Source organism: Cervus canadensis, chromosome 5 (genome assembly GCF_019320065.1).
Source record: "Cervus canadensis isolate Bull #8, Minnesota chromosome 5, ASM1932006v1, whole genome shotgun sequence".
NCBI lineage: Eukaryota > Metazoa > Chordata > Mammalia > Artiodactyla > Cervidae > Cervus > Cervus canadensis.
In genome coordinates, this window is record NC_057390.1 from 43,376,212 (window position 1) to 43,403,268 (window position 27,057).

General features: G+C 40.1%; 1 protein-coding gene across 1 annotated transcript in view; it reads right to left on the reverse strand.

Moving 5' to 3' along the window:
* The window catches only part of LOC122442477 (dynein axonemal heavy chain 6), a 248,413-nt gene extending 221,826 nt beyond the window's left edge, over nucleotides 1-26,587 (reverse strand). Inside the window, exons 1-5 of the mRNA XM_043470348.1 lie at nucleotides 26,462-26,587; nucleotides 25,852-25,899; nucleotides 24,475-24,707; nucleotides 13,510-13,686; nucleotides 8,357-8,616 (exon numbers count right to left, since the gene is read on the reverse strand). Of these exons, the coding sequence (XP_043326283.1) occupies nucleotides 8,357-8,616; nucleotides 13,510-13,686; nucleotides 24,475-24,699 (662 nt within the window). The 5' untranslated portion in view covers nucleotides 24,700-24,707; nucleotides 25,852-25,899; nucleotides 26,462-26,587. The remainder of the gene's footprint in view (nucleotides 1-8,356; nucleotides 8,617-13,509; nucleotides 13,687-24,474; nucleotides 24,708-25,851; nucleotides 25,900-26,461) is intronic.
* Between the last annotated feature and the right edge of the window lie 470 nt (nucleotides 26,588-27,057).

A 27,057-nucleotide genomic window follows, 5' to 3' on the forward strand; every position in this document is an offset into this window, starting at 1 on the left:
GGCCTGGTGCACTGGGAAGACCCAGAGGAATCGGGTGGAGAGGGAGGTGGGAGGGGGGATCGGGATGGGGAATACGTGTAAATCTATGGCTGATTCATATCAATGTATGACAAAACCCACTGAAATGTTGTGAAGTAATTAGCCTCCAACTAATAAAAATAAATAAATAAATAAAATAAAATAAAATTTGGATCATCAGCATAAAAATCACCTGGCATGCTTAAGAATCCAGATTTCTGGGTCCAACACAGAACCAGAATCTTTATGTATAGAACTCGAGAGTCTAGCTTAGCAAATTTCCTGTGTGATTCTGACATACAATTATGTTTGTCACCAATGAATTCTATTTGAAAGCAAATCAACAACAACAAAAACCTGATGGTGATATGATGAGCTCTCTTTTGTACCTTCACTTGAAAATCTTGTCCCAGAACTTCCCTGGTGGTCCAGTGGCTAAGACAACATGCTCCCAGCGCCGGGGGCCTAGGTTGGATACCTGGTCATGGAACTAGATCCCACATGCCACAACTAAGAGTTCACATGTCTCAACTCAAGATCCCACGTGCTTCAACTAAGACCTGGTGCAGCTAAATAAATAGTAAATTAAAACAAATATTTTTTTAAAGAAAAACTTCACTGTACCTTCACTGTGTTTTATCCCCTTGAGTACATTTTTTCATGCTTTCCTCCAAAGAGAGATGGAGAGGTTTCACATCACCTTTTTCTACCTCTCCTTGTATTTGAATACTTTTTCTCTGCATTTAAAAATGTATAGAACTTCACTTTAACTCGTAGAAAGCTTTCCTTTAGCTTCTTGTTTTTTTCTTGACCCTGTTGCCCATTTAACTTAAAATCCCCTGTCATCTTCCTTCTCTTAAATTTCCTGTATAATGGTTGTATGCACCCCATCCATTCCTTTGTTGTTCAGTTGCTAAGTCACGTCTGACTCATGGCAACCCCATGGACTGCAGCACATCAGGCTTCCCTGTCAGTCACTCTCTCCTGGAGTTTGCTCAAACTCCTGTCCATTGAGTCAGCGATGCCATTCAACCATCTCATCCTCTGCCACCCCCTTCTCCTCTTGCCCTCAATCTTTCCCATCATCAGGGTCTTTTCCAATGAGTGGCTCTTTTCATCAGGTGGCCAAAGTATTGGAGATTCAGCTTCAACATCAGTCCTTCCAATGAATATTCAGTGTTGATTACCTTTAGGATTGACTGGTTTGATCTCCTTGCAGACCAAGGAACTCTCAAGAGTCTTCTCCAACACCACAGTTCAAAAGCATCAATTCTTTGACACTCAGCCTTCTTTATGGTCCAACTTTTACATCTGTACATGACTACCAGAGAAACCATAGCTTTGACTATATGGACCTTTGCTGGCCAAGTGATGTCTCTGCTTTTGAATATGCTGTCTAGGTTTGTCATAGCTTTCCTTCTCAAAGTTTCTGAAAACTAGTCTTGTTCCTCACTACTCTAATACAGTGATTCTCTTGAGGATCAGCAGGAATTTCCTTTAAGCCCAATCCATTTGGTAGGCAGAAGGGACAGCAGGGTCAAGGAAAGCTTTGCAAAAGTTAAAGAAGCATATGCACAGTTCTCTGGAATCCTATTCTGCTTAGACTCTCTAGTTTGTTCCCAAGAGGCTAAACCCTAAATATACTCCTGGACTGCTGTGTTTTACTCCTCACATTGTAAACCTTGGCATTCATCTGTTCCAGGAATTAATCCTCTACTCTGAAGTAAGGGCTGCCTATTCAGCACTTCTTGGCATTCAGAATTCAGCCTCAAACTTCAACAGCTTCCTTAGTTTTTGTTTTTGTTTGTTTATTTATTTTTGGACTTTGTGTGGCTTGCAGGATAGTTTCCTGACCCGGGACTGAACCTGTGCCCTCAACAGTGAAAGTTCAGGGTCCTAACCACTGGATTGCCAGGGAATGCCCTCAGCTGCCTCCTTTGGATGTTTGTTTCATCAAGGCCTTTCTTTGAGAAAATAACCAGGAAAATTAGTCTTCCTTTAAGACCTCAAAAGGGAACTTAACTTTTTAAATTGCTGTGCTCTAATATTCCTACTTTGCTGGTAAAAGACTTTATGGCCCAATTAACTTAAACAGAGATCCTTGGACAGTTAATCAGGCTGAGAAGAATGTCTTGAATAAAACTATACTTAACTGTGTTTATTCGGAGAAGGCAATGGCAACCCACTCCAGTAGTCTTGCCTGGAGAATCCCATGGATGGAGGAGCCTGGTAGGCTGTAGTCCATGGGGTCACTAAGAGTCAGACATGACTGAGTGACTTCGGTTTCACTTTTCACTTTCATGCATTGGAGAAGGAAATGGCAACCCACTCCAGTATTCTTGCCTGGAGAATCCCAGGGACAGGGGAGCCTGGTGGGCTGCCGTCTATGGGGTCGCACAGAGTCAGACACGACTGAAGCGACTTGGCAGCAGCAGCAGCAGTGTTTAACTGGAAAAAAAGATGCTTGTTGTCTTTTCTTGCTGTTCAGTGTAGAATCATGGAATCCCTTATCAAATTATTTTGTGGTAGAGCCTCTGTCCATCTGAAATGAAACTTAGACACAAGGCTTCTATAAATGTCCAAAAGAATGTGTCATGTTAAGAGACTTGCATGGCCTATTGTGGGAGGTCATCCACTGTCCCGTTATTCTTCATTTCAGATAAACGAAATCTACTGTGGTTCTAAAAAGCAATAATTTTTTCTCTTGATTTTTCTAAAACAATCTCAATGTGATTTGATATTTCAAATAGCATCTTTATCTTTTAGCGATAGAACATGCATCCGTTCATCTTTAAACAGATGCATTAGACTAAGACTGCAAAAGTATGAGCCTTCTGATCGAGAATTTTGAACAGCCTCCTACTGCTTATGTCATTAAATCCAAATTATTCTGCCGGGTGTTGTGGCACTCTTCTGTCCCTGTTAGTTCCTTCTCTGTCCACACAATTGCCCTTTTTAATCAGGCTGGTCTCTCAATCATCTTAGGCTTAAGATGGTCATCTCAGCACATCTTAGACTGTGCTAGAATGCATGCGCATGTCTTTGTCCACCTGGTCCCTTTTGCCCCTCCTGATTTCTACAAACAAGTGAGTAATTCCTTACCTGCTTTTAGGTGCTGGGGTGAATTAGATGAGTCAAATCTAAGTTGTCTTATTATCACACAGTTTTAATCACAGTTTATTACATAGTTTTATGATTTTAACATGTTTATTGGACAAAGGTAAACAAGCAAGAGCCTGTAAAGAAATTAGCTATTTCCTGAGTTTTGCATTTGTAAACCTCAATCTATTTGATGATGGTGAGTATCATGATTCAGTATGCATTTAGATCTAACTTGAACTAGAGAAGAGTCATGGCTTGCTTTGCTTCTGGTTTGATTAACCAGAAATGGTAAAAATAACTGATAAGGAACTCCTAGAATATTAGACTAAAGCATAACTTCCAGTTTCTTCAATAATACAGTGCTCTACAGTCAATGGTTTTCAAAGTATGGTCCTTGGAACAGCACCATCAACGTTACGTGGGAATTGCTAATTCTTAAGCCTCCTCCAGACCAACTGAATCAGAAACGGGGTGGTTAACAATCTATGTTTTAGCAAACCCTTTAGGGCCTACTGGAGAACAATTGTTCCAGCCCCAAGGCCTACAACTCTGATTGAATATTGGGATCATCTCATGAGTTTTAAAGAAATGCTGTTGCTTGGGCTGCACAACAAACCAATTAAATGTAACTCTGGGGGTGGGTCTTGGGTGATTCTAGAAGCCAAAGCTGAGAACCACTGCTCTAGGTTCTTCAAATTTTTTATAAAATGAAATAATCATCCACTAAATTGTAACATCGCCAAAATGGTGTATGTGTGTGTGTGTGTGTGTGTGTGTGTGTGTGTGCACGCCTGTGTGTGTGTTGAAAGGAAGACAGTCTGAAACTGGGATTTTTGATGATTCCAAGTGAAAATACTAAAGATCCATGGTGTTTCCACTTGATTGAAATTTCTACATGTGCTAGCCCAAGAAAGATGTCACTGTGTTAGGCAACCTGGGGAGGTTTCTGATAATGTGGCTTGAAAATGATCTTTTCCTTATTATATAACATATGCCTCATTATAGTGTTTTTTTAATAGTTATGACTTCATGTAACGAGAAACGCTTTCACTTGAGAAAGCTGATATTTATCTGCATATTCTGTTTTAGGCTACTAAACATGTAATCTAGATGAAAGGATAGAATAGCTTTAGTTTGAAATTTTAAAAGCTGTCTAAAAATTATTTTAACATAACGGGCTTAGAAACTATCTGAAAACCAACTCGATCACTTAGAAAGTAATATGGCCTGAGCCCAGTATAGACTTTTATATTGTCCTAAATCACATAACTATGTTTCATAGAATTCTAATCCCAACAGGTATCCCACAAGAATTGGTTCTTTGTTTATACAGGCTACAGTCTATAGGGTCGCAAAGAGTCAGACACAGCCGAAGTGATTTAGCATACACTCAGGCACCTAGAAGGCTAGGACAGGAACTACTTCCTGCCTTCTAGCAGGATCAGGCTTTGCTTTTGCATGGGACTCCTTGTAGCAATCCAACGGCCACCCCAAGCTGTCCTTTCCCAAGGTGACAACTCAGATGCTAGGACATGAGATACACAACGGGTCCACTCTGGCTTAAGAGGAGTCAATATTTCTTCCAATAAGTTTAAGCATAGATTTTAGGGTTCCTGCAGAGACATGCCCAGAGAAAGAACCAGTGTACTATGGGAAGTCCAAAACTATGGCTCCCCATCAGTTATTTATAATTCAATTTTAGTTCCTCTCAATGCAGATATAATTTAGCAGTCAGGGGTCATTTTTATCATAAGCAATGTTGCCTAGAAACAACTGATATACTACTTTGTATCAGGTTACCAGGGGAACAGAGCTTCAGAGTTAACCAAAGGTCAGATTCTCATGTGAAGAGTGAGATCCTCTAAAGCAATGCTTCCAGCATTTGCATGTTTTAACACGTCCGAACAATGATAACATTTTATAAGGCACACTGGCGAAGACTTAATTATAATTTCTTTGTACTATAATAAGAAAAATAAAAAATGAAATATTCAGGGAAATATTCGATATTGAATTTTATGAAAAGTCCAGATAAAGTCTTAGCTTATAAACAACCATAAAAAAGCTGTGACCATAGCTTTTTTGAAGTAGATACCGCATTTTTAATCAAGACATGATGGGTAGTTGGTTCAAATTCTTAATAATCACCACTGCTAAGGAATACTGCTTATGGAAATGGGAGATAGCAAGTGGCACGTGATGATTTATTGCTCTGTCTCCAATGAATAGAAACTCCTTTCTCCACTGATCAGAATTTGGATCACCTGTTCTTTTGAAATTATGCGCCAAAGGTACCACCATTCTTTAATTCTAACAGCTTTTCCTTTTCTCTCTTTGATGATTGCCATGTTGAAATTTCTTATTACAAAATGATTTAAAACCCAGTCAAGCATTTCCACATGAAGTATTTCAGAAGCAACGGTGAAGCTTTCTCTCAGACATAGATGTTACTGTTTGATTTCATAACTTTTCCTTAAGTTTAAAGTCTTAACAATGACTTAAAAAATCACTAGAGAGCCATATGAAATTTCACCTTTCCAAAGTTGAATTTTTGCTGTGAATTCCTGATCTTCGTCAGTATGTGTTAATATGTTTTCAGGAACCTTTAATAATTTTTTATAAAGTTCATTCAGGTACTCAAATGTCAGTTAAGTAACCCAGCTGTGAAACTAAAAACTGTTTTTTACTAAATCCACAAAGTTGAATCATTTGTAAAATACGTTCCAATTCTTAACAAAATTCTGCCTTGGGATCACCTATGCACTTGAGTCTGAAACAACAAAGAATGGTATTCTGCTCCTATATCTTTGTAAAAGGCGTAAAAACAGAAGGTCAAGTGGTGACTTGGATTTTATTATAGTTACAATTTTGATAATATTATTTACTTTGGAATTCATAACTACAGAGAAACATTTATATATGGGAGGTTTTTTGTGAATAAAATGATGTATTATGTATCTTAATCTCAGAATTATCAGAATAAACTCTACATGGAAAATGTATTTTAAAGAAGTATTTCCATAATATCTTATTTGCTTTGGATATTTCAACCCCAGTAGCTTTCCTCCCTAAGAACAAAGTTCTTCCAAATATTTCATTGCAGGGATTGTAGAGCTGTTATCTAGCAGTTATTAATGTCTGCACAGTCATCAGTATGCAGTATAATTTTAATAATGTCCTCAACTGTGGTCATCTCTGTTATGTAACATGTGGAGCTAATGGTATTACTGATTGATTTCCTTTGCTTTTCTGGTTCCAAATAGAATAAATAATTTCCACACAGACTGGTAAAATTGCAATTCTGCAAAAGAAAGTCTTTCTGACATTAAATATTAACTTTGTGTTTTTTTTTGGCTTCACAAAGTGGCATGCAGGAATCTTAGTTCCTAAACCAGAGATTGAACCTGTACCTCCTGCAGGGGAAGCAGAGGTCATAACCAGTGGACTACCAGGAAAGTCCCTGAAATTTGAATTCTTGCATTCCTAGCTTCTTAAGCTTCTTCATCAGATGGTAATCTAAAAATGGAATTTGGTTTCATATTTTGTTCTTGCACATGCCTTTGAAAGTTCAAACCCTTTAGGGGCAGGGTGGATATCTTTCAGTAAGGTGTTGATATAGCTTTCTCAGTGCTACTGATTCATTTGATAACATTTTCATACTAATGAGATATTTTAAAAAAAGGACAGGAAAATTACTGTGGTTCATAAACCCAATTTGAGTTATCCTAATTATGTTGCCTAATTGCTAACCTTTTCTTTTTTGAACACTGTGTTTATCTTATCTAATTTATTCCATTTCCTCTCTGAGTAAAACTTTGTACAGGTGTCTCAGTAATGGTATGACATATCTTTGTTTTGGGTTGTTTTTTTTTTTTTCTTTTTTTTGCTATGAGAGTACAACTTCCAATGATTCCTAGTTGGTATCTCAGTTCCACCTCTCTTCATCAATTTTCTATTGAGAAGAAAGCATTATTTTGCATTTGTTCTGGAAAAATTCAATAGGTTTATGTGAGAACAGATTATTGTGCTAGATTTGAAAATGACAGAAAATGTTTCCATGCCTTCCATTATTCTTTGAAGCAAATTCTGTCTCAAGGGGGTCTCATGGACTCCTCAGAGTTTCATTTTGAGAGGCAGTAGAGCAGAGAAATTAAGAGTATACATTCTGAAGTCAGTCAGACTGTCATTTACTTATTGTACAATCTGGGACAAACCAAAAACCTCTAAAAAGCAAAACAAAAACAAAAACAAAAACTACAGTGCTGAGTAAGGAAGAAGAGAACTCCTAGAAGAAACTTTTATCTTCCTGTTCATCAGAGACTGGGGAAGGCAGCTCAAAGAATTTGGTGGCAAAGCTCAACTACAGTCACCTTCAAGGAAAGACCATCTCAACAACTGTATTCATTCCAACTAAACAACCATGGGCTTCCCAGGTGGTGCTAGTGGTAAAGAACCTGCCTTCCCATGCAGGAGACATAAGAGATGTGGGTTCGATCCCTAGGTGGGAAGATCCCCTGCAGGAGGGCATGGCAACCCTCTCCAGTATTCCTGCCTGGAGAATCCCATGGACAGAGGAGCCTGGAGGGCTACAGTGTACAGGGCCGCAAAGAGTCAGACACGACTGAAGTGACTTAGCACACACGCATGCAAATAACCATAGAGGAAGGCTGGCACCACCTTTAAGCCCTATTTGCCTATTGTGCTCAACTTTAAATCAATTCAGAGACTCACATTTGGGTGACACTTCAAATTATTTCAACAACAAATGTGTGTTTAGTAACAATAGAGCGTATATGTGACTATGTGTGTACTATTAATCTATATAAAACCTGACATTATCGCTCATTTTACTTTAAAAAACTTATTTCTATTATGTTAAGGAAAGCTGAAATGACAAGTAAAAAAAAATCATGTATCATCCATTTTTTAATGCATGCCCTCTTCTTTTCTCAGTAATCACAAAATATCAAAATTGTTTGTAATACTGATTAAAGAAAATGGTATTATATTAATATAAGAAGCACAGCAGTATACCACTTCTTAAAAAGTCTATAAGTAGAGACAAATGGGCAAAATAAGTAAAACTGTTGTGACTAAGATTCATTTGTCATTGGATGATAACCAAAATTATAATTTATCCTGTAAATCATTAATACCCAATTGATTATGGATAACACTTGCAACCTTATTTGTAATTTTTACTGCTAAATAAATTGCTTCATAAAAGAGAACTCACTTCAGATTATATGTATCGTATTCAATGGAAGATCTTGGCACTGCGGAGATCATATAAAGAAATCCGATGTGTTCGTTTTCACGGATTATTTCAACGATTTGCAAGGGATCTCGAATGTTGGCTTTAATGACTTCTTCTCGGTCATGGAAATAGTACTTAGGGTAAGTTAAAGAACTAGTCTCGTAGAGGCCTCTTCTTCCAGTGCTGGTGCGTGACAGTTTAGCAGGAGAGGGAGACGAGTCCACAGAGGGCCACTGGATCTAAACAAAGCCAATTTTTCAAAAAGTGAGTTTTTTATACATAGTATCAAGTATATATATGTCAATCCCAATCTCCCAATTTATCGCACTTCCCTCTTCATCCCTCGGTGTCCATACATTTGTTCTCTTATGTCTGTGTTTCTATTTCTGCTTTGCAACCATATTCCAATAAAAATTAACTTAAGAAACAGGGGCTTCCCTGGTGGCTCAGGGGTAAAGAATCCGCCTGCCAATGCAGGAGACATGGGTGGGGTTCCATCCCTGGTCCAGGAAGATTTCACCCTGTCGCGGAGCAACGGACCTTGATAGACACAGCTATTGAGCCTGCGCTCTAGAGCCCAGGAGCCACAACTACTGAGCCCATGTGCCCCAAACACTGAAGCCAACACACCCACCTCCTGTGCGCCACAGGAGAAGCCACCGCAAGAACAGTGGTCACGCTGCAACAAAGAGTAGCCCCTGCTTGCCACAACTAGAGAAAAGCCCGAGTGGCGACGAAGACCCAGCACAGCCAATAAGTAAATAAACAAAATTATTTTTTAAAAAAATTAAAAAATAAAACCCAAGTAAAAAACATGAGCTGGGGGGCAGGGGGGTGAGGTGGGGACTACATATATAAGTAACAACTATTAACCTCCAGGACTAATTACCACACTGCCTATGTCTAGGGCTTAAAGGCAAGCATTTTTTAACTGAAGATTTTCTAATTATCATTTGGCAGTGATAGATCCCTGTCAGTACCCCTACCCAGATATCTGCCCTCCTCTCACAAACCGCCCCAGTGACGACTCCCATTGCCTTCTCCCCTTCCTTTTTCAGTGTTTCTCACATCAAAATGCTCCCAGCTTCCTGGTATTCATGGGAGCCCAGGACTCCCCTTGCTCAGTTGTTCTGCATCTCCCCTGACCAGGGCCTTTCCCGCCAACATCCTCTTCCTTCTGACGACCATGTTTTCCTGTGAGTGGACCACTTGGACCACTGTCATCATAACTCATGATAAACTATATTTTAGTGACTGTGAAGGGTTGGTACATTGAGTATTGGGAATCAATATGTCATAGCCTTAGAGAAGGAGATATATAACTAACTTACAGTTGCTTTTCTGGAGTCAGTGCTTCTCACAGGTCAGTGTGCACATGAATTTCCCTGGGGCTTTCTGTTCAAATGCAGATTTGCCAGCCAGCCGGGGGGGCAGAGCCTGAGATTGTGCATTTCTCACTTGCTCCCAAGAAATGCGGAAGCTGCTGGTCCTTGACCACAAGTGGAGCCCCACGGCCACGCCCCACCACGTTTACATACTTGAGTGCATGCACACGCGCTCAATTACGTCCGACTCTTTGCAACCCCATGGACGGTAGCCCACAAGGCCCATACTCTTGAGCTTTGCTCCAATTCCTGGGTCCCACTGTCTGCCCTCAGTTCCACCCCACTCCTTTTCTCTTGCCCCTTTGGGACAGCGTCACAAATCCTCTCTTCTTGAGGAGGAGATTGATGACTGTGTTTGAGGAAATGTGACATCAACTCCAACAGTCGTCCCTTCGTCTCTCTGACAGGACTGACTGGCTTTAAGATAAAAGACTCACCACTGCAGACCCGCTTTGATGAACAATTGAGGTTCATATATAAATGACATCTTTATCATCTATTAGCATAGTCAGTAGAAGCTGCCATTTCCACAAGAGAGTTACTACCATAAGCCCCCTGGAACAACTTCCCCCAAAGATGTGTATTCATAGAGGTCATTATTCTCCATCTCTGATTAAATACCCCACTGAGTAAGAGTTTCAGAAGAGAATCCTGGGAAGTTCAGAGCTAAAGGACATACATCTTTGAACTCAAAAGATAAAACGTGCTTCTTTCACTTACTGACCAAGGATAGTAGCAAAGGCATTGTTTTCTTATGTAAAAGAAGAGGCCAAACCAGATGCCAGAACCAGAGAAGACACACATTGCTTTGTCCCAATGTTTCAACATGAGCTGTGATCAACTTTTTTTTATGAGACAAGAGTACTAATACCTTGACAGGAAATGTTTTTATTTTCTTTATTATAGTGCTTAAAAAAGTATACTGCATTCTAAGTGAAAGATTTCCTCAACAATAGGCCTCCATAGTTACATTTCATTTCTAATTATGTAACTCAGTGTGAAGATGTCATTCAATTTAAACAGTCACACAAGTTTGGATTTTGCAGGGGTTGGGGGAGGGAAATAAAATGTAGAAGAGCTATCATACTCCTCTATGATGTATGCCCAGTCCAACTGATAATGTGCTCATGTGCTCAGCCGTGGCTGACTCTTTGAGACCCCATGGACTGTAGCCTGCCAGGTTCCTCTGTCCATCGAATTTTCCAGGCAAGAATATTGGAGTGGGTTGCCATTTCTTTCTCCAACTGATAATCAATCTTCCTTAATTACCAGAAGCAAACCCTTTAACTTTCCTCCCTCCCTCCCTCCTTCCTCATTTATTCCCTCCCTTCCTTCCTTCTTTCCTTCCTTCATCTCCCAGGAAATCCTCATTGTTACATATCTACTCTAAACTCATTCTGAGAAATCAATACCCAGAAAAATAAATATTTTTCAAAATAAATATCCTTCTTTAAAATGAAATATCCCCTTTCTTCCCCATTTCCTTTCAAACTCTCTTTACTGAATTCTTCACTGAGTTACAGTTACAACCAAACATAACCCATAACGTATTCCTTTTCAGTTGCTTCTTTCATTCCAGAAGTACACAAAATCTCTCTTTAATTTTTTTAATTAAAAAAATTGTTTTTGTAGTTGATTTGGGGGCTTCCATGGTGGCTCAGGGGTAAAGAATCTGCCTGCTAATGCAGGAGATGCAGGTTCAATCCCTGGGTTGGGAAAATGCCCTGGAGAAGGAAATGGCAACCCACTCTAGTATTCTTGCCTGCAAAATCCCATGGACAGGGGAGCCTGACCAGCTACAGTCCATGGGGTCACAGAGTCGGACACAACTTAAGTGGCTAAGCATGCATGCACAGTTGATTTACAATGTTGTATTAACTTCTACTGGACAACAAAGTGATTCAGTTATACATATGTGTGTTCATGCTAGATCTCTTCAGTTGTATCTGACTCTTTGTGACCCTATGGAATGTAGCCCACCAGGCTCCTCTGTCCATGGGTTTCTCCAGGCAAGAGTACTGGAGTGGGTTGCCATGACCTCCTCCAGGGGACCTTCCCCACCCAGGGATTGAACCTGAGTCTCTCATATCTCGTGCACTGGCAGGCGGGTTCTTTATCACTAGTGCCATCAAGCAAGCCATCAATTAAACATATATATATTCTTTTTCATATTCTTTCCTATTATGGTTTATCACAGGATATCGAATATAGTTCCCTGTGCTATACAGTAAGACCTTGTTTTTTATGCTTCCTATATATAATAGTGTGCATAATCTCTCTTTTTAAAATTCAACCTACTTTATATCAAATGAATTAATTAACAATCAGATCTTCCTCAGCCCCACTTAAAATATCTGATTTTCTCTACTTCACAGAAGCCAAATTAACCAAAGTTATACAATTTCATGTAAAGATTTCACCTGCCAGTGCAGGAGATGCAAGAGATGTGGGTTTGATCCCTGAATCAGGAAGATCCCCTGGAAGAGGGCATGGTAACCCACTCCAGTATTCTTGCCTGGAGAATTCCATGGGCAGAAGAGCCTGGTGGGCTACAGTTCATGGGGTCACAAAGAGTCAGAAACGACTGAGCGACTGACCACACACACACACACACACACACACACACAAGTTCATGCAATTTATTATATGATATTCTCTCAGGATGATCTCAACCAAACCCATGGGTGAGCCTTCTTCCAGCTGTCTTTCAAGTCCACAGTTGTCCCTTCTTATCTGCCTTGCTACCTTTCCACTCATTCCTCTGAGTTTAGTGCAATTCCTTAGGATAGTTTTTCTTCCACCAATGGTCACTCTGCCCACCAGATATAAGCATCCATTCTGTTTAGTTTTCCATTATTTTGTTCTTTAAATGATCAGTGAGAGCTCTTATCACACTCTACTAGGCTTAAGTGTTTACTTGTCTATTTCCCACCTCCAGATTCTATAATTCTCAAGGACACAGCTTGTCCTCAACTCTTCATTCCTAGTGATCCAGCCTAAAGCCTGAAAGAGAGAGCTAGCACTGAAAGATCCTCTCAATAAAAAGCTCAGAGAATTCTTGGCTCTATTGGTATTTTTATTGCAGGTGTGTCCTCCATATTTTCTCCCATTTCTGTTTTTTGTTCTTGTTAAATATCTACAGGTATTCATGTAAAGCCAGGCTCTAGTGATTTTGCCCCACACCTACTATTCACTTATTCCTTCCCCACTCTATAACTCTCATCAATTATAAAAGTTGTCTCTCTATCTGGTTCAGTTTCTATTTTATTGCCCTTCACCAAGGTCTTCAAAGATTTGGGGGAATAATGATGAAAATTTCATAAAAGTTATAATAACATTCAAAACACTATTATGTCTTCTTCTAACATGTCTTCTAGAGAACATCAGAAGATAGTGTACAGATGCTGAAAGTTTTCCTTTATGATTTTATCCTATTCTTGCCTGGGAAATCCCATGGAGGGGGAGCCTGGCTGGCTACAGTCCTGGAGGTCGCAAAGAGTCAGACATGACTTAAGTGGCTGAACATACATGCACAATTGAGTTACAATGTTGTATTAACCTCTGCTTGACAAATTTCCCTTAAATAGGAAGAACTGGGAGATATGTTGCCCAAATCCATTATATAACCTAATAGAAAAAGACTTTGCCACTATCATTATGAGTTAAAAGGTTAACTCATGCTAACTCAGGTTACCAATGCTGTAGGAACTAAATTGAAAGAGTCAATGAAGCACTTTAATACTATACCTGTTTTTTCTTTTTCACAGCCTCTCCATGCTCAAGAAACTGAACAAGAGATTTGGTAGAAGCTTTTTTTTCAGGACTTTTTGGAGGTTTTAAGACACCAGAAGCGATTAACCGGTTTCGGTTCTGTTCATATATGTAATCAGGCATCTTATGATCTTGGTGGACTTTTAGCACTGGCTTTGGGAAATAAACAGACATGTTAATCTCTTAAAAATTAATGTGAACTGGTCTTTTTCTTAACTACCTTGGGGTTCTGACTCTGTTAGAAATTGATCACCTTCCAGGACTAGGACTACTTCCTATCTAGGCCACAATCATCGTAGCAGCTACCACCAGTCTGTCCATGGCCTGCTGCATGAGTAAGAATTTTCTACTTAGTTTCCATTAATTCTGCCTTTTAAACACCAATGAATACTTCTAAGGGTGATTTTATGACAGAAAGAGTACAGAAGCATGAAATGACATACTCACAAATTGTTCAATACAAACCCCTTACCATCCACTACAACAGCTACCGTGGGAAGGATCGTACATTCCTCCAGCCTTACCCAAAAGTCACTGTTTACTTTCTGTAGCCATAACTGGTTGAAGACCATCACAAAACCAAACAACCTGATTTTTTAAATGGGCAGAGAATCTGAATAGACTTACTTCCAAAGAGGAAATACAGATGAGCCACAGGCTCATGAATAGATGCTCAGTATCATTAATTATTAGGATAGTGAAAATCAAAACCACAGTGAGATATCACCTCACACCTGTCAGAAAGACTGTTGTCAAAGAGACAACAAATAACAAGTGTTGCTGAGATGTAGAGAAAAGGGAAAACTGCTGGTGGGAATATAAACTGGTGCAGCCTCTATGGAAAACAGTATGGAGATTCTTAAAAAAATTCAAAAAAGAACTACCATATGACCCAGCAGAGAGTGAAAAAGTTGGCTTAAAGCTCAACATTCAGAAAACTAAAATAATGGCATCTGGTCCCATCACTCCATGGCAAATAGATGGGGAAACAGTGGCTGACTTTATTTTTCTGGGCTCCAAAATCACTGCAGATGGTGATTGCAGCCAGGAAATTAAAAGATGCTTACTCCTTGGAAGGAAAGCTATGACCAACTGAGACAGCATATTAAAAAGTAGAGACATTACTTTGCTAACACAGGTCTGTCTAGTCAAGGCTATGGTTTTTCCAGTGGTCATGTCTGGATGTGAGAGTTGGACTATAAAGAAAGCTGAGCGCCGAAGAATTTATGTTTTTGAACTGTGGTGTTGGAGAAGACTCTTGAGAGTCCCTTGGACTGCAAGGAGATCCAACCAGTCCCTCCTAAAGGAGATCAGTCCTGGGTGTTCATTGGAAGGACTGATGTTGAAGCTGACACTCAAATACTTTGGCCACCTGAAGAGCTGACTCATTTGAAAAGACCCTGATGCTGGGAAAGATTGAGGGCAGGAGGAGAGGGGGATGACAGAGGAAGAGATGGTTGGATGGCATCACTGACTTGATGGACATGGGTTTGGGTGGACTCTGGGAGTTGGTGATGGACAGGGAGGCGTGGTGTGCTGCGGTTCATGGGGTCGCAAAGAGTTGGACACAACTGAGTGACTGAACTGAACTGAACTGATGACCCATCAATTCCACTCCTGGGTATTTATCTGAAGAAAATTAAAATAGTAATTCAAAAAGATATATGCACCCTATGTTCACTGAGGCTTTATTTACAATAGCCAAGATATGGAAGCAACCTAAGAACCCATCAATACACACACACACACACACACACCTCATGGAGTATTACTCAGCCATTGAAAAGAATAGAATTTTGCCATTTGCAGCAACATGGATGAACTTGGATGGTATTATGATAAGTGAATTAAGTCAGACAGAAAGACAAATACTGCATGATATCACTTACACGTGGAATCCAAAAATACAACAAACTAGTGAATATAACAAAAAAGAAGCAGCCTCATAGATATAGAGAACTAGTAGTTACCAGTGGGGCTGAAGGGGCAACACAGAGGTTGCGGAGTTGGGAGGTATAACCTATTGGGTATAAGATAGGCTATAAGAATATATTTTACAAAATGGAAAATAGAGCCAATATTTTTTAATAACTGTAAATGGAGTGTAACCTTTAAAAATTGTGTATAAAATACAACAAAATTCCAGTTATAAGATAAATAAATACTATGGATGTAATGGGCAAGATGATAGATGCAATACATATGAAAGTTGTTAAAAGAGTCCTAAGGATTCTCACTATAAGGAAAATTTTTTTCTTAAATTTTGTATCTATATGAAATGATGACTGTTCACTAAACTTATCATGGTAAACATCTCATGATGCATGAAAGCCAAATCACTATGTTGTTGATGTCTAACTTATACAGTACTTTATGTCTATTATATCTCAGTAAAACCGGAAGAAAAAAAAGAGAGACAACCAGATTCTATATGCCAGTTTAATCAAAGAACACTATACTTGGTATGGAAGTATTCAGTCCCAGAAAATCAAACTCAAGACTCTAGACCTAAATACCAACATATAGGAAATATAAGAACCAGAGAAATAGGTTAGCTACCATGGTGGGGATGCAATCAACAAAACTAGGCTGTGGGACTATATAGACAAATAACCAAATTTTACCAATTAAAATTTTTTCCCAGGAAAAAATAAAAGAGTTGATGGAGAACTTATAAATCAAGAGACTTAAGAGAAATATCAACCAGTTAGAAGAAAAATATCAACAAGTTAGTGCATAGATCTTCTTTTGATCTAAATTTTAACAAGGACTTTGCAAACAAAATTATTATAAGACAATCAGGGAAATGTGAATTTTTCTAACAGTTTAAATTATTGTAACAGCTTTCTTGAGATAAAATAGGCATACATTAAGCTGTACTTTGGAGAAGGAAATGGCAACCCACTCCAGTATTCATGCCTGGAGAGTTCCATGGACAGAGCAGCCTGGCAGGCTACAGCCCATGGGGTTGCAAAGAGTCAGACACAACTGAGCAAGTAACACACAAACACACACACAAGTTACATATTTAAAGTGTCCAAACTGATGTGTTGGCATAATTTGAAAGTCATATTTAGTTCAGTTCAGTTCAGTCGCTCAGTCGTGTCCGACTCTTTGCAACCCCATGAATCACAGCACACCAGGCCTCGCTGTCCATCACCAACTCCCAGAGTTTACTCAAACTCATGTCCATTGAGTTGGTGATGCCATCCAGCCATCTCATCCTCTGTCGTCCCTTCTCCTCCTGCCCCCAATCCCTCCCAGCATCAGGGTCTTTTCCAATGAGTCAACTCTTTGCATGAGGTGGCCAAAGTCATATGTATATACATACATATATATGTATGTATATATATATATATATACATTTATGTTCTAGTTTTTTCATAAGATGTTTTTGGCGAACCCAATTATATATATGAAACAGTAAAGATAATGAACAGAACTCAAACATGAGCCTTCTCAGGTTCCTTTGCAATACTCCTTCCTAGGCAAATACTGATCTGCTTTGCGTCATTATATGTTAATTTGCATTTTCCAGGCTTTTATGTAAATGCACTAAAATAGTATGTATTTTTTTGCCCACCATATTTCAACATAATTAATTATGCTGAGATTCCTCTATGTTGTTTCATCCATAATTCATTTATTTTTTAGGCTGAGTAGTATCCTATAGTGTGGAAACACCAAAATTTATTCATTCATCTCTTGATGGACATTGTGGTTGTTTCCACTTTAGGACTTCTAAAAACAAAATGTTGGGGGGGGGACCAAGATGGTGGAGTACAAGGGCATGGAGTTCACCTCCCCCAAAATACATCAAAAATCCATCTACAGGTGGAACGAGTCTCACAGAAAACCAGCTGGAAACTTGCAGAAGATCTACACAACCAAAGCTGCAAGAATGATCTCCAGGTAAAGGGGTAGAAAGAGGAGGGGGTGGGAGTGGCTTGCTGGATGGAACTGGCACCCCTGGGAGGGATCCATAAAGGAGAGAAGTTCCACAAGGTCAGACCCTCACCCTGGGAAACCCCCTGGCCTGCCGGGAGGTCCACTAGGGCAGATAGAGGGCCCAGAGAAGGCTAATTTGACTCGGGAGGAGTGTGGGTGTGCTGACTTACTTTCAGGTCAGACAGAGACCACTGCTAGTCACTGCTGCCATACCACACTTCCCAATTCCAAGTACACACCATACCAGGCTCACCAAGGCAAAGTGCCAAGCCTTAGACAGACACACCCTGGGAGAGGACTCTGTCTACCTGTAATGAGATAGCCTAGAAGGCCTAGCGTGTGATCCTGGTCAAACCTTGGATCCCTTTGCATGCACACACAGGGCGGGGGCAGGTCTGGTCCTCGTGGACTTTGTCAGCGTGCACACTAAGTGGTGCCACAGAAACACACAGCAGCTAGGCCCTGAGTCCCTGGGAGACATGCCAGAGGCAGGAATATACAGGTTTTCTGGCAGCAGAACTCTGGCCCTGCCCACTCTACACTGCAGTTTGGAGCTGAATCTGGGGAGGATAGTTCTGGGACAGGTCAGCAAAGAGGCAGCCCAGGTCCCAGGTGGCAGCAAAACCACTTAGATTCCTGCAGCCACCAGCACCCTGGCCCCAGCTCCAGCCCACTCCACACCAACAGCTGTGGGACAAACACACAAAGAGACATGATCATGGGCTGCTTCTGGGTGGAACCATGGCTGCCTGCACGTGCCATCCACAGGTTCACTGTGACCATATGGGCCTCACTTGCTTTAACAGTCACCTCCTGTGGGGCAGGGCATCTACTTGTTGATGAAAAATGAATCAGTTGGTTAATGAAGATATGGAAAGTTTTATTCAAGACATATTTGAGGATTGTAACACAGACAGAGAACCTCAGAAAGCTCTGGGAATTCTACTTGTTAGAACTCAAGGCACAGTTATATAAGTGTTTTTGAGATAGAGATGTATATTAGATGTACGTCAAATGACATATTATTGGCAGTTTACATGATTCAGATCTAAGAGTATTGTCATGGTGGGTCATGTGACCATGTATGAGATCAAGAAGGAATGTTATCATTTAAGGAGCTGTCTTGTTGATTCTGGGAGATGTTGCTTTTTATGGTTGAACAGGTATTCCTGCCTCTAGGAGAGATCTAGCTGATGCACATTGCAGATACACAAAGCGTGGTGCAAGGAGAGAGAAGGACAAAGGGCAGAGAATTATTAGTGTTTCAATTCTTCTTGTCTAGCCATAAAATACAAATTTTATTTCATATACTCAAGGGCAATGGATCCTGATTAAACCCAACCTTCAGTGTTTCTACTCCAATAACTCGAGAACAGACCGCCTCCTCAGTAGAGCAGTGACAGCCATGGAAAAAAGAAAAGACCTCACCCAACATCCAGCACTAGCTCTGGAGACCACAATGTCTACTGTCACAGCTACTATCAAGGAATAACAGCAAACACACTCAGGATAGATGTGGCTGGCATTCAGACCAAAGCCAGCCACTACACAAAAATACTGGACTCACACAGTCTACACACCTTCTACGGACACTCCTTCAAACACCAACTAGATAACTGCTTCTCCTAAATTCACAGAGACAGAGAAAGTTTAAGTGAAATGAAAAAGCAGAGGACCCATTCTCAGTTAAAAGAATGAGAGAAATTTCATGAAAGAACAAATAATGAAACAGACTTTACCACACTATTAGACCCCAAGTTCAAAAAGAAGATAATAAAAATGCTAAAGGAATTGAGAAAGACGATTGATGGAAATGCAGATCATTGTAACAAGGAACTAGAAAGTATACAGGAGAACCAATCAAAATTAGACAGCTCAGGTGGTGAGATAAAAACCTATCTAGAAGCAATAAATGGCAGACTAAATAACAAAGAAGAGTGAATAAGTGATCTGGAAGACAGAATAATGGGAATCACCCAATCAGAATGGCAGACAGAAAGAAAAATGAAGGAAAAAAAAGCAACACATAAGATAAATGGAGTAATATAAAGCATGCCAACCTGTGCATAATGTATTCTATCAGTCTATTTGTCTATCTTGACACCAATACTATAATGTCTTAATTATTGTAGTTTTATAATAAGTATTGAAATCAAGAGTGTTAGATTAAAATTTTTTTCTTTTTCAATGTTGTTTTGCTTGTTCTAAGTCCTTTGCATTTCTCTATGAATGTTAGAGTCAGCTTGCCAATTTCTACCAAAAAAGAAATATTACATGGACTGTGATTGGAATTGTGCTGAATTTATAGGTCAATTGGGGAGAATTGACATCTTAAAAATATTTCTTCTAAACAACACAGCATCATTCTTCATTTATTTCAATCTTTAATCTCTCTGTTATATTTTGTAGCAGTCATGAACAGACGTGAGCGCTGGACTATAAAGAAGGCTGAGCACTGAGGAACTGATCCTTTTGAATTACGGTGTTGAAGACTTTTGAGAGTCCCTTGGACAGCAAGAACATCAATCCTAAAGGAAATCAACCACCAAACTGGACAAAGATAATACCAAAAAAGAAAACTTCAGGCTAATATTCCTGACAAACATAGATGCAGAAATCAATAAAATATTAGCAAACAGAATTCAGCAATACCTTAAAAGGAGCATACACTATGATCAAGTGGAATTTGTTCCATGGAAGAAATGAATTTTGGGGTTCCAAAATTGGGGACTGGCATCTCTGAAGGCTTGTCCATTCAGTCTGGCAGGTGATAAAGTCTGGGACTCAATCAGATGACATCTCCTCTAGGATTCATTCAGGTGACATCACCCAATCTAAAGGAGCCTGCAGCTTGTCTTGACTAGGTTCCCGATATTATTTTCTTAACAGTAACTATCATTAGGTGACATTGCTCAGTTTATTTACTTAGGATCATTAGAATGCCAACTGGAATCTTGTCTGCCTTGTTCATTGCTGTTTCCCCAGAGCATGACTCAGAGACTGGAAGATAGCAGGTATTGAATAAATATTCAACATATACGAATTTATCACACTGATAACAAATGGAGCTTACTTTAATCATCAAAGGTTCATTATACCCTTTTGCCAAGTGAAGTAAATCCATCAGAGAGAAATAAGTGTAAAAGTCCATGGGAAAGTCATATGAAAAGTCATACAAAGTTCATGGGGAAAAAATAGTAGGGAGGTCCAGATACTCCCCACTACACATAGTGCAGGCACACTGCTCTCTGGAGACGAGAGCAGCTACAGGCAGTACCCAACCCACCTTGCCAAGGGAAGTTCAAAGACAAGAGCATCTGTTACTTTGTATTTTTTGTTAATCTGAACTGCAATTGGTTGTATAGTTTTCTTTGTATTTAAGCTGTTAACTTTCTTATTAAATATTTCAATTAATTCCATCAGTTCAATTCAGTCGCTCAGTGTGTCTGACTCTTTGCGACCCCATGGACTGCAGCACGCCGGCTTCCCTGTCCATCACCAACTCCCGGAGCTTGCTCAAATTCATGTCCATAGAGTCAGTGATGTCATCCAACCATCTAATCCTCTGTCATCCCCTTCTCCTCCTCTGTTGTCCCCTTCTCCTCCTGCCTTCAATCTTTCCCAGCATCAGGGTCTTTTCAAATGAGTCATTTCTTCACATCAGGTGGCCAGAGTACTGGCATTTCAGCTTCAGCATCAGTCCTTCCAATGAATATTCAGGACTGACTTCCTTTAGGAGTGACTGCTTTAATCTCCTTGCTGTTTAAAGGACTCTCAAGAGTCTTCTCCAACACCACAGTTCAAAAGCATCAATTCTTTGACCCTCAGCTTTCTTTATAGTTCAGCTCTATACATGACTACTGGAAAAATCATAGCTTTGGCTAGACGGATCTTTGTCAGCAAAGTAATGTCTCTGCTTTTTAATATGCTGTTCATGGAAAAGAAATGCAAAAAGGCAAAATGGTTGTCTGAGGAGGTCTTACAAATAGCTGTGAAAAGAAGAGAAGCGAAAAGCAAAGGAGAAAAGGAAAGATATTCCCATTTGAATGCAGAGTTCCAAAGAATAGCCAGGAGAGATAAGAAAGTCTTCCTCAGCGATCAATGCAAAGAAATAGAGGAAAACAACAGAATGGGAAAGACTAGAGCTCTCTTCAAGAAAATTAGAGATACCAAGGGAATATTTCAGGCAAAATGGGTTTGATAAAGGACAGAAATGGTATGGACCTAACAGAAGCAGAAGATATTAAGAAGAGGTGGCAAGAATACACAGAAGAACTGTACCAAAAAGATCTTCATGACCCAGATAATCATGATGGTGTGTTCACTCACCTAGAGCCAGACATTCTAGAATGTGAAGTCAAGTGGGCCTTAGAAAGCATCACTATGAACAAAGCTAGTGTATGTGATGGAATTCCAGTTGAGCTATATCAAATCCTGAAAGATGATGCTGTGAAAGTGCTGCACTCAATATGCCAGCAAATTTGGAAAACTCAGCAGTGGCCACAGGACTGGAAAAGGTCCGTTTTCATCCCAATCCCTAAGAAAGGCAATGCCAAAGAATGCTCAAACTACCGCACAATTGCACTCATCTCACACGCTAGTAAAGTAATGCTCAAAATTCTCCAAGCCAGGCTTCAGCAATAAGTGAACCGTGAACTTTCAGATGTTCAAGCTGGTTTTAGAAAAGGCAGAGGAACCAGAGATCAAATTGCCAACATCCACTGGATCATGGAAAAAGCAAGAGAGTTCCAGAAAAACATTTATTTCTGCTTTATTGACCATTCCAAAGACTTCAACTGTGTGGATCACAATAAACTGTGGAAAATTCTGAAAGAGATGGGAATTCCAGACCACTTGACCTGCCTCTTGAGAAACCTGTATGCAAGTCAGGAAGCAACAGTTAGAACTGGACATGGAACAACAGACTGGTTCCAAATAGGAAAAGGAGTACGTCAAGGCTGTATATTGTCACCCTGCTTATTTAACTTATATGCAGAGTACATCATGAGAAACACTGGGCTGGAAGAAGCACAAGCTGGAATCAAGATTGCCGGGAGAAATATCAATAACCTCAGATATGCAGATGACACCACCCTTATGGCAGAGAGTGAAGAGGAACTAAAAGGCCTCTTGATGAAAGTGAAAGAGGAGAGTGAAAAAGTTGGCTTAAAGCTTAACATTCAGAAAACTAAGATCATGGCATCTGGTCCCATCACCTCATGGGAAATAGATGGGGAGACAGTGGAAACAGTGTCAGACTTTATTTTTGGGCTCCAAAATCACTGCAGATGGTGATTGCAGCCATGAAATTAAAAGACACTTACTCCTTGGAAGGAAAGTTATGACCAACCTAGATAGCATATTAAAAAGCAGAGACATTACTTTGCCAACAAAGGTCCGTCTGGTCAAGGCTATGGTTTTTCCAGTGGTCATGTATGGATGTGAGACTTGGACTGTGAAGAAAGCTGAGCACCGAAAAATTGATGCTTTTGAACTGTGGTGTTGGAGAAGACTGTTGAGAGTCCCTTGGACTGCAAGAAGATCCAGCCAGTCCATCCTAAAGGAGATCAGTCCTGGGTGTTCCTTGGAAGGACTGATGCTGAAGCTGAAACTCCAGTACTTTGGCCACCTCATGTGAAGAGTTGACTCTTTGGAAAAGACTCTGATGCTGGGAGGGATTGGGGGCAGGAGGAGAAGGGGACAACATAGGATGAGATGGTTGGATGGCATCACCGACTCGATGGGCATGAGTTTGAGTAAACTCCGGGAGTTGGTGATGGACAGGGAGGCCTGGTGTGCTGCGATTCATGGGGTCGCAAAGAGTCGGACACGACTGAATGACTGAACTGAACTGAGCTAGGTTGGTCACAGGTTTTCTTCCAAGGAGCAAGCGTCTTTTAATTTCATGGCTGCAGTCACCATCTGCAGTGATTTTTTTCCTAGGTTAATCTTTTTTCACATAAAGTAATATTAAAATAAAAATAATGAAATCAGCACCATGGATCTTCAAGAATGTCTACCTCCTACATGAATTCATACTTAAATTTGAGAAGCAATGGAATAAGGGTTAATGTCCATTACATATACATATATACAGTTAAACATATACGTATATATGCATATGTTTTTAAAAACCTCAAAAGCTGATAGGAAAAAAGCAAACAACTTAATTTTAAAGTGGAAAATGGTTATGAACAGAATCCATGAAATAAGTAAGATGCACGCCACTTAATGAATGAAAATACACTCAATGTCTACCACATATATACTGCCTCCCACCCTTCTTTTACACTTTTCCTTCTTTGAATTCTCCAATCTTTGACTCTCTTTTCTATGGTAACTGTCATTAACAACAATCAGATATTTATCCTTTCTCCATGCTCAATTATACATAAATTTTTACATAATGTTTACATAAAATACATATTTTTACATAATTTGTTAACTTCATTAATAAGATGCAAACCACAACAACAATGTGATGTCACTTTCACCTATCAGTCTAGCAAAAATAAGAGAAGTTATAGCCTCAGTTTTGACAAAGATGTGGATTCTTAAAATTATTTTTCAGACATGCACAAAATTTTTCAGGACACTAGGCATTTGCTTGAAAATAATAAAATTATACAATTATACATATTACTCTTACTGAAGTTTCTAGTATGAAATGGTACCCAAATAGCCTTACCTAAATGGTACCTAAAATAGCCCTACAACCTACATGATTAAGTATCCATATTGCACATAATGCTAGAGAGGACTTATGTGCTAGAGAACTTTTTCAACACAGCATCCCACCACCTCAAACAGTACTTTTAGAATGCAACATTTTTTAAAATAAATAATTATGTCTACATGCTCTTAAGTCCTAACTTTCAAGTTTTCATTCCTTCTTTGTTAAATAAGAGTCTAGAAATTATTGCCATCCCCCAAAGCAACTCTGCAACTTCCTCTGTAGCCAAAAGTAGCTAAAATGCTGGTTTTCAACCTTACCAAAGGCTCCAGTTTTATAGGCTGTTGTCGTTTTCTTGTCCTTTCCTGAGCTTTTGTAGTGTGTTCAAATGTCAGGAATTGTGTATCACCTTGATTTTCTGTGGGTGTTACAAAACTCAGTCTTCCCCTAGTTCTTATACTATTCAGTCTTGTAAGCATGGGGTTTTCTGACAGCTCTCCAATACTTTTCAGATCCAACTCATTCTCTGAGAGACGAAAAGCCATCTTCCTCCCTGGAGAGGTCAGGGTCAAGAAAAGAAAAATGAAAAGTAAAGCGAAAGAATGGGGGAAGTAGGGTTAAGCAGAGGTGTTTTAAGAACCAAGCAGAGCTGCATTTGCTTATCCCCAAAGAAAACCTATCAAAGTTACCCCATTCTTCCCAAACTAAGGACTTGAATTAGAGTAATGAAAACTATGCCTGGCCTTCTAGAAGACCCACCGCTTGGGTGGGACCCAGGAATTTGCATTTCTAATAACTTCTGAGGTGATGCTGTTGCTGCCTCTGATTTGGGGACCACATACCTGCATGCATGCTAAGTTGCTTCAGTCATGTCCAACTCTTTGCAACCCTATGGACTGTAGCCCTCCAGGCTCCTCTGTCCATGGGATTCTCCAGGCAAGAATACTGGAGTGGGTTCCCATGTCCTCCTCCAGGGGATCTTCCCGACCCATAACTCTTACATCTCTCCTGCATTACTAGTGCCAGCTGGGTAGGCCACTAGAGCAGATTTGGAAGGATGAATAGAAATGAAATCATACTGAGACCATTTCTCACATATGAGTGGGCAAAATATTTCTGAGGGTGGCGGTGGTGTTCAAAAGAAAGGTAATTCTAACACAGGCAATCTGAGATATCTAGCCTAGATACTTATAAATAAACCAAGTAAAGGGAAAAAAAGAGTTGATGGCTAAATCATAAAATAGTGCTTTGGGGGATTTTATGAGCATGAGAATCACTTGAGAAGCTTGTGAAAAAGCAGATTCTAATTCATAAACTTTGAGTAGCAAGGTCCCAGAATACTAGAACTATGAGCCTTTTGTAATGGTCTTGTACTTTCACCAACACTCACACTCCAGTCCCATCACATGGATGGAAATACTTTTCTTAAAAACAGTATTATCACACACAAGGTCTTAAACCAGGTGTCAGCTGGTCCAGGTTTTAGTCTAGATCAGCACTGGCCAATCAAAATACAATGCAAATTTCCTATGTAATTAAAAAATTTTAAGTAACCACATTTAAAAACAAAAAGGAACATTAAAAGAATTTTTTAACCTTTTATTTTGTATTAGGGTATAGCCAATTAACAATGTTGTGATAGTTTCAGGTGGGCAATGAAAGGACTCAGCCATACATATACATGTATTCATTCTTACCCAAACTCCTCTCCCATCCAGGCTGCCACGTAACATTGAGCAGAGTTCCTGTGTTATACAGTAGGTCCCTGGTTGTTATCCATGTTAAATATAGCAGTGTGTACATGTCCCCATCCCAACTTCTCCCTCACTACCCCTTTCCCCCATACTTCCCCCTGGCAAACATAGGGTTCCTTCTCTAAGTCTGCGAGTCTAAAAATAAATTAATTTTAATAATGTTTTTTATTTAATATAACTAAAATATTATCATTTCAACATATAATCAGTATAAAACTTGTTAATGTAATAGTTTTACTTTTTGTTACTACGTCTTCGAATTATTTCATCTTCAGGACACATTTTAATTCAGAAGAGGCCCCCCGTGTGGCTAGTGGCTACCATACTGAAACAGGTCCAGATCTGACCACTCAGTGAGAGATCTTGGACAAGTCTCTTGGTATTTCAATTCCCCAGTTTCCAGCCCTGTAAACTGGTAGGTAGGTAGTAGGTATCATTAAAATGAGACTTTCTCTGCCTCTCTGAGCCTTTCCTTCTATACTCCAAAGGTCATGCTGAGTCTCTTGCCTAGAAGTCGGAGTTCAGCCCCACAGCTCGATTCCTCGGGACTCACCAAGTCAGACTAGAGAAGCAGCCGCCTCAGAGGGTCTCCTGAGACAGAGCAAAGACAGATCTGGGAGTAGAAAGTTGTCTCTTAAGCCTAGACTGTTTCCCGTTGCCTAGCAGCCACCGGACCTCCACTCATGCTTACTGCGCCTGTGCAGGATCTGTCGCCACTGGCAACCCCTCAGCCAACTGCTGCTCAGCTTCTGAGTCCAGGGTTGTGCTGGGCAGTTGAGCCAATGACTGTGTCAGAATATTTACGTCGTCGCTGTTTGGTGGAGAGCCAGCCCTAGACCTGCAGGCTCCTGAGGTCTAGGCTGGAAGGCGGTGCAGCCGAAGGAGGTGGTTACGTCTGTTTGTTCCTTCGCTTGCCAGCGGCTCACGCTCGCTGCCCCTCCCCGCTCCAGCAGTGTTTTCTGTTGCTCTTCAAGAGGTTTGAGACTGCCTGACATTCGCTTTAATCCAGCTTTGTCTGGTTAGAAAAATCAAGTGCTTTTGTAGACAGTTAAGGCCCCGCTCTCCGAGAGAGCGACCGTCCTGCATCTCTGCCCCACCCATTGACCTCCTCCCAAGAGTGTCCTAAAACACTAGGAATGCGGGTTGTTC